The sequence below is a fragment of the Colias eurytheme genome, chromosome 21 (assembly GCF_061535395.1).
Source record: "Colias eurytheme isolate Ceu_HAF_F1 chromosome 21, ilColEury1 Martin Lab GWU primary, whole genome shotgun sequence".
NCBI classification, from domain to species: Eukaryota; Metazoa; Arthropoda; class Insecta; order Lepidoptera; family Pieridae; genus Colias; species Colias eurytheme.
The window spans coordinates 6,586,441-6,595,508 of NC_143000.1; the positions used below are offsets into that span (position 1 = coordinate 6,586,441).

Here is a 9,068-nt window from a genome sequence, read left to right on the forward strand (position 1 = left end):
TCAAAATTAGGTTGTTTTTATTAAACATATTTTGTAGAACCTAGTTTAAACAAACACGACAACGAATAAACTATCTACTTTTAAAACATGAGGTTTATTTAATATAATTTTTGGAACAAGGAATTTTGAAAGGTTTGGCTTTTTGCAAGTCACAAATTCTTTATTAATTAGTTTGTTTGGCAGCGATGGCAGCTCTCTCCTGATTATCAATGGTGGCCAGGTTAATGGAGGCTACAATAGCATGGAGTACTGAGATCAGTGTCTTGACTAGAGCAACAGGCGCAGACAGAACAGCTATCATCGGAAATATTCCAATTCCGAAGACTGAAAGAATAAAGAAACAATGCATGATAATTTAAGTATTTTTTAGGTTTTACCAATGTAAAAAAATCATTTTGTACCAAATTTTAGAATTGAATTTATCTACAAAACTGTATTTTTTCATTATTACATATTCGCAAAAATGTAATGTAAAATTTATAAAGGTTTATTATTCGAAATTTTTATCAGGCCAATAAATTTGAACCCAGTTTACAACACTTGTAAAGATAAATAGATATTTTTTTTTTTTGCAAACAAGTTTCCTGAGAATGTGAAAAACGTATAGCTTTATCAGGTTTACTGATAAATATTTGTGTCAACAGGGGATAACAGGTGTCAATTATAGTCTTTATTGAATACTAGCTATGCCCCAAGGTTTTACCTACATTGCTTTGCTCCTATTGGTCTTAGCATGATGATAGTGTTCCTCAATAAATTGGCTATCTAACATTGAAAGAATTTTTCAAATGCGACCTGTAGTTCTTGAGATTATCACATTCAAACAAACACACTTAAGCTTTATAGTATGTATAGAGTTATCATGTTAATGATAACTGACTTATTATCTTAATGAAAAACAGTAAATAACTTAAAATCTTACTTGAAAATCCTGTATAGAAGTAGCTGACATACAGAGCTGCATAGAAGGCTTCATTCCCCGCGCACATGCAGAACAGCACTGTCTTATTTGTATAATAAACATGCATAATCGGGTTTTCTGACATATCAATAAACTTGTGAGACGTCTTTCCTTGCAGAATTGATGCATGTAGGAAGATCCAATGGCACGTTATATCAATGATCATAGATATTTGGAACCAAAAGGTGTATTTTGGATAAAATGTAGCAAGGGTCATCAGGAGTCCAGCTGTACCAGCCCGGTCAGTGAGCTGGTCCAGCATTGCTCCAAATTTAGTACCTGTAAAAAACTGTGATTCAGCATGTCCGCATTTATAACAAATGATGCATCCTTTGAAGGAAACAGTCCATCTAGTGAAGTTATATTTATTGATAATGAAAAAAGGGAAACCTATGTGGCGTTTCTAATTTATATAATTTCCATTATAGCAACATTATCTATGTTGTCAATGACGTTTGCAGAGTTCAAAGACACTCTGTTTTCACATGGTATTAAATTATTGTTCCACTATAATCGTTTTGCTCTGTAAATTATATGTTCTAATTTATAAGTGTGACTGTGGCAATAAATAATCAAAGTTACTACCTACGTGTTTCAATCTCAATGATCAATCTCATAATGGGAATACAAACCCCATATTGGTGACCCCCGACGAACGACGCCATTTTGTAAAATGAAAGAAGATTGAATTGATTATTGAGTGACTATTATGTGGTACAGTTGTTTATCACATAAAGACGAATTGAACGACTCAACGAATCAAGAATTTATGTGCCATTGCAGTTTCTCAGAACGTTGAACACAGTCTTAACACAGTTATACAATCGAGAAAGTACCTACGGGTTAGTTAATCAACTGAAGTGAATTGAAAACTTTAATAGTGTCCAGTGGATACAGTGCACAGTGTTAGTTATTGTAAATGTAAAGTGATATCATCGAAAAATTTGCACTAGAGCTGTGCAGAGTGATCCAGTATTCACTCTGTTTTAATTACAAGCAGAGCAACCACAGGGAGTAACTTTGTTGGACGATTATTAGAAATATAATATATAATTTTATATCTACATACTTCATATTATGGTTACTGTCATATTCTAAACATTAAGTACCTTTTATATTCATTATTTGTAAACAATTTGTTAAATATACACAATTTTTAAATATAAGTTCATAAATTGTATCTTTTAAAATAATACTTTATTGTTCAATTGTTAATTGTAAATTTTTTTAAATATGTTTACAAACTAAACTTTAAACTTACTAATTTAATATTTCTTCTTTAAACTTAAAGAATAATGTTTATTGTAATTCAATCTTTTGTAAACTTCATTTATTAGTTATATAAGAATTTTAATGTTAATTATTGAAAGATTTATCTTTATAGCGTTATAAGATTTATTGTTGTTCACTGTATATTTTTATATTAATTATGTCTAGTAAGGATAATGTAAATATGAGTGAACCTGGATCTGGTGGTGAAATAGAAGCACCAAATTCCCAAATCTTAATTAATAAAGTATCAATTCGTGTCCCTCCCTTTTGGCCTGACCGTCCAGCGCTATGGTTTGCCACGCTGGAAGCACAATTTCACTTGAATGGTATAACTCAGGAATTAACTAAATATTATTATGCTATTAGCCAACTGGACCCAAAGTCAGCCGCAGAGGTTGAAGATATTATAATTACTCCTCCAAAAGATAAACCTTACTCGACTATTAAAAACGTTTTAACATCTAGATTCTCAGAATCATATGAGGAAAAGGTGCGTCGCTTACTGGAAAAGGAAGATATTGGGGACAGAAAACCTTCCTCATTTTTAAGACACCTTAAGAGTTTGGCAGGAACAGCTTTTCCAGAGCCCCTACTCAAAACCATCTGGATGAGTAGGTTACCGCCTCACATCCAAGGCATTCTTACCGCACAAAACTTGCAATGTCCAGAAGATCTTGGTGAGCTAGCCGATAAATTGCAAGAAATAAGTTGCAAACCGACGCAGATAAATGCAGTTAGCAGGAATAATACAGATAACGATATGAGAGAAGAAATTAAAGTATTAACGCAACAGGTTGCTGAACTAACTCGCATAGTTGGCAGTTTGTCAACTAGCCGTGGCCGAGTAAATCAAAGAGAGTCTAACCAGACAAGACGACATAGTCGCTCACACTCTCGCAGCCGCAACCTATGTTGGTATCACAACCGTTTCAAAACCAAGGCAACTAAATGTATCAAACCTTGTTCTTGGGTGCCCTCATCCCAGGAAAACTCCAACAGCGGTCAGTAGAGGCGACTACTGATTGCTCAGCACCCAGTCGCCGTCTCTTCGTTACGGATCGATATTCAGGCCGTCGATTTTTAATTGACACTGGATCTGATCTCTCGTGCATACCTAGATGTAGCGTCAGTATATATAGCAATAAACAGCCACTTCAATATGATGTTATTGCAGCAAATGGTTCCAAAATCAACACATTTGGTTTTCTACAACTGAAATTGAATCTAGGACTGAGACGGGATTATATATGGAATTTTATTATAGCAGATGTTGGAACTCCAATTATTGGATCTGACTTCTTGGCACATTATTCCCTTCTACCAGACTGTGCTCATGGAAGACTGCGCGATGACGCAACGGGTTTGATAACGAAAACTGATATTTCTTCACTTGATCAACCCAGTATCAAATTCATCCAGTCACCAGAATCACCTTTCAAGCACATTTTAACTGATTTTCCAAACATAACACGACCACCCGGACCTCCCAAGCAACCTAAACACTCAACGGTGCATTTCATCACTACTACTGATGGACCACCGATTTCTTCACGGTCACGTCGTCTCGCTCCACAAAAACTGCGGGCAGCACAGAGGGAGTTCGAGGAGATGGTAAGAGTTGGAACAGCAAGACCTTCTAGTAGCTCTTGGTCCTCTCCCTTGCATCTCGTCCCTAAAAAAGACGACACTTATCGCCCTTGTGGAGATTACCGAGCGTTAAATGCGCGCACTATTCCGGACCGCTATCCAGTTCGTCACATTGGAGATTTTTGTCAAAATCTTTCTGGATGTACCCTATTTAGCACTTTAGATTTAGTAAAAGCCTATCAGCAGATACCTGTTAATCCTGACGACATTTGCAAAACAGCTATAATCACACCTTTCGGACTCTACGAATTCCCTTACATGACCTTCGGGTTGCGCAATGCTGGACAGACTTTCCAACGGTTCATTGACGAAGTGGTTCGAGGATTCGATTTCTGTTTTGCCTACGTTGATGACATTCTTGTCTACTCCAAAGACCACCAACAACATGCCGAACACCTCAGGCTCTTGTTTAGTCGACTAAATGAGTATGGAGTAGTCATCAACCCAGCAAAATGCATATTTGGTGCACCTGAGGTAACCTTTTTGGGATACCGCATTAACGCTGAGGGTACCTACCCTCCAAAAGACCGAATAAGTGCGCTTATGGATTTCCCTCTCCCAAAAACAGTACAAGGTGTGCGAAGATTTCTTGGCATGGTCAATTATTACCGCAGATTTTTACCAAACGCTGCCAAGTACCAAGCCGCTCTAATCGACGCAGTTGCTGAAACGAATAGCAAAGGCTCCAAACCTTTTCCGTGGACACCTGAATTGAAGGAATGTTTTGCAGACTGCAAAAGAAGTCTGTCCCACGTTTCATCACTATCACATCCAAATGCCAGTGCTTCAATAGGTCTGTTTACAGATGCATCTAGTATGCATGTAGGTGCATGCTTACAACAACAAGTTGATAACGATTGGCAGCCTCTTGCGTTTTTCAGCAAAAAAGCTTACTTCTAAACAAGCAGAATGGCCAGCTTATTATAGAGAGCTGTTGGCTATTTACGAAAGTGTACAACATTTTCGATACATTTTAGAGGTTCAGCATGCAACTATTTACACAGATCACAAGCCCCTCGTTTATGCTTTTGCTCAGCGTCGAGATAAATTGCCTCCTACGCAATTAAACCAACTCACTTTTATCAGTCAGTTCACTACTGATATAAGGTATATAAAAGGCGCAGATAATGTAGTCGCAGACGCCATGTCTCGAATAGAGACTATTTCCTTAGAGGATGATTACCAAACATTAGCTGCTTCGCAAGAAGGTGATGAGGAGTTGAAGAAATTGATGACATCCTCCTCCTTAAAGCTAAAAAAGATCATAATCCCTGGAACTAATATTACTGTATTATGCGACACATCAACAGGTCGTCCTCGACCGTATCTTACTTTACCGTTCAGAAAACCTACTTTCGATCGGTTACATAATCTCAGCCATCCGGGTATCAAAGCTACCACACGTCTTGTAGCAGAGCGCTATGTATGGCCGCACATTAATAGGGATTGCCGCAAATGGGCTCAAACCTGTTTAGAATGCCAGCGATCTAAGGTGACGAGACATATTCACTCACCCTTGGTACCTTTTAAAAATCCGTCGGGCAGATTCCGCAGTATCCATATCGATATAATTGGACCCCTATCATATTCAAATGGATTTAACTATTGTCTGACGGCAGTTGACAGATATACACGGTGGCCAGAAGCCTGGCCTATGTCATCCATCACAGCCGAGGAAGTAGCAGACACATTTGTCACTGGTTGGATCTCACGTTTCGGAGTACCATGTACTGTCACAACGGACCAGGGACGACAGTTTGAATCCGCATTATTTCGTCGACTGATGAACGTATGCGGGGCGAAGCGTGTGCGTACAACCAGTTACCACCCATGTGCTAATGGCATGGTGGAAAGAATGCATAGACAACTAAAGAGTGCGCTTATGTGCCATGCTCAAACATGGAGTAAGGCATTACCGGTGGTACTCCTAGGCATGAGGTCCGCGCTCAAAGAGGACCTAAATGTTGCTTCCGCAGAACTTGTTTATGGCGAACCTCTCCGTTTACCGGGGGAACTTGTTATACAAGCAGAAGAACGCAGAAGCCCTAACGACGTAGCAGATTTCGTATCTGATTTAAGAAGTCAGATGGAGATTTTACGGCCAATACCCGCGTCAAATCACGCACATAAACAATCTTTCATTTTCAAAGACTTGTCAGAAACTACTCACGTATTGCTCCGAGACGACACAGTGAGACGTCCTTTGCAGGCCCCGTACACAGGACCTTATCAAATAATTAAGAGGAGGGATAAAACCCTGACCTTAGATATCAATGGGAAACACACCACAGTCAGCGTAGACCGGATCAAACCTGCGCATATAGACTCGGAGGGAACACCTTTTTCAACAGTCCCACGTCCCAACAATAGTAACACTAACCATATAGCCCTTTCACCCACCCCAATTACACTAAATTGTGAAACCCAATCTCCCAGTGCACCTGTCACCACCAGATCTGGGAGACGAGTCAGATTTAGGAATATGTTAGACTTATAAAAATTTATGTGTACATTTTTTTTTTTCTTTTGTGTTTTTGTTCATACATATATTATTTTGTAATGTTTTTTATATGTATACCCATATTTTCTTCGTAGGGGGGTGGTGTGGCGTTTCTAATTTATATAATTTCCATTATAGCAACATTATCTATGTTGTCAATGACGTTTGCAGAGTTCAAAGACACTCTGTTTTCACATGGTATTAAATTATTGTTCCACTATAATCGTTTTGCTCTGTAAATTATATGTTCTAATTTATAAGTGTGACTGTGGCAATAAATAATCAAAGTTACTACCTACGTGTTTCAATCTCAATGATCAATCTCATAATGGGAATACAAACCCCATACCTATTTTTTTGGAATTTATAACTTTTTAATATGATTAAGTTAAAAGTTATAAAATTTAAACTTAATAACATTAATATTATAATAAATCATTGTTTTACATTTCTTATTTAAAATATATAAAGATGAAATATGTATGTATAAAAATAAGACACAATATTTATGATATTATAGGCAGCATAATAAAAGCTCAAGGGGTTTCTTTAGAGAACTGCCGCACGAATTATAGGTTTTTTGTGGGTGGGGGATGGGGGGGAGGAGGGGGGGACCCTCCCACCAAAAGGGGAAAGTTAGGAAACCAATAGTTTTGGAGAAAAATCAATTTTCCTATTCTAACCTCAAAATGTATGGAATTGGTGTAACAAAAATTTTACGATACATAAATAAAATACAAACAAGTTGTGAAAACCTACGTAGTTTTTTTTATTTGAGTGGGAATCGCCCTAAAGTCGCTTCTGGCACTCGCCGGCCGCTGCCGCGGCACGCTCGCTTCGCTCGCTCGGCTCGTGCGGCAGTTCAAATGTTAACCTAATACGCTCGTCGCTTCGCTCCTCGCTACCTATTTGAATACTAAAAGTTTAATAGTTTTTTAACCTACGTAGATTTTTTTAAAGCTATTGCATAGCTTCTATCGCGGGCCTTGAGCGCGGGGACCGAATCCAGAAATTGCGTAACGAAAAACCTCACGCTCCCCACTCCGACGGGCACGGAGGTGCGGCTTGAAGGCATGCTATGCAATAGCTTTGCCGCGGCAGTCCCCGAGTGCCACACGTCTTTTTTGTTTGAGTGGGAATCGCCCTTTAGTCGCTTCTGGCACTCGCCGGCCGCTGCCGCGGCACGCTCGATTCGCTCGCTTGGCTCGTGCGGCAGTTCAAGAGTAAACCTAACACGCTCGTCGCTTCGCTCCTCGCTACCTATTTGGATATTAAAAATAAAAGTTTAATAGTTTTTTAACCTACCTACGTAGATTTTTTTTTGTTTGAGTAGGAATCGCCCTAAAATCGCTTTTGGCACTCGCCGGCCGCAGCGTAAAGTCACAGTACAGTGAAATAGAACGTCTTGGTCCGCTTTTTTGCACAACAAAACGGATAAATGCACTTTTTTCGCACAAAAAATTATTAACTTTAAAAATTAATAACTAAAAAACTACAAGTTTCCTAACGATAATATTTTGGAATTACAATCTTACATTACCTAGCTAACTAAAAATATAAATATTTCCAACAAATTCGTGCGGCAGTTAACTAAAGCCAACCCAAGCTCAATACTAAACAAATTAATGTGATACCCTAAACTTGTCTCAAGGATAGAGAGCATTAGCTAATTCGATAAATTGAATTATAATACACATAGGTTTACTTACTTTGATTAAAATACCGCGCCGCATGACCATCGATCGCATCCAATAGGGCAGAAGTAACATAACATATACAAGCAAACCCACAATGCGTGGGCATATAGTAAAACGAGACTATAGCAAGTATAATCCGGGCATAGCCTGAAAAAAGATTAAATTATATACTTACTGAAAACCAATAATAAATATACCCATAAAACAATAAACCTCACTGACCGATGATATTGGGAACAAATAAGAAAATATTCTCTCTTGTTTCACTCATCTCGCAACGCAAAAGCTAAAACAAAAGGATAATTATAAAATTATGTATTTAAATAATTGCAGATGGACCGATTCAAATAAGGGCGATGCCCACCTACGATACGTAGAACTAAAATTACAGGAAAATCGTGACTGCAAACCAAAACCAACCAAAACTGCAAATTGCTGCAATTTGCAAATGATTAATTGTTTTGGCTTTTGCTATTATATGTCCTGTCACCCGTCAAGTTTCACTTTGACAGAACCGTCAACCGGGCCAAGATTTTCTCAGTGGGATGGTGCTGCCATTCAAGAAGAAGTCGGTAGGTTGAAAAGTGGTCGAAAACTTTTATTTCCGACGGCCGACGGGCGCGGAGGTGGGGCTTGAACTTTGAAGGCATAGCATCAAGTATGCAATAGCTTTACCGCGGCAGTCCCCGAGTGCCACACGTCTTTTTTTAATGCTAGGCGTCCACTAGGCGGATCGGGCCGGGCCGCATCGCAACGCAAAAATACGCCGGCCTATGTTTTGTATGAAACATCGTCCATTAGCGACGGATCGGGCCGGGGCGGGCCGCAACGCATTGACGGATATCGCTTCGCAGGCGGATTTCTGCCGGCGGTGCGCTGCGGCCCGGCCCGCCCCGACCCGTCTAGTGGACGCAGGCAGGCGGATGTGAGCGGCGAGCGTCTGTTAGATAAAATCCGCCTAGGCGGTCCGCCGCGCCCCGTACAGGTGGAC

The 9,068-nt window shown here is 39.3% G+C and overlaps 1 protein-coding gene across 1 annotated transcript; it reads right to left on the bottom strand.

Moving 5' to 3' along the window:
* Window positions 1–34: 34 nt before the first annotated feature.
* On the bottom strand, window positions 35–8,518 carry Pis (phosphatidylinositol synthase). The gene is made up of 5 exons (XM_090114210.1): window positions 8,442–8,518; window positions 8,300–8,363; window positions 8,090–8,224; window positions 923–1,240; window positions 35–324 (listed from the first exon to the last, which is right to left on the bottom strand). Exons 2-5 carry the CDS (start codon window positions 8,346–8,348, stop codon window positions 164–166), a joined length of 663 nt encoding a protein of 220 aa, XP_089970336.1. The 5' UTR covers window positions 8,349–8,363; window positions 8,442–8,518; the 3' UTR covers window positions 35–163.
* Window positions 8,519–9,068: the final 550 nt, after the last annotated feature.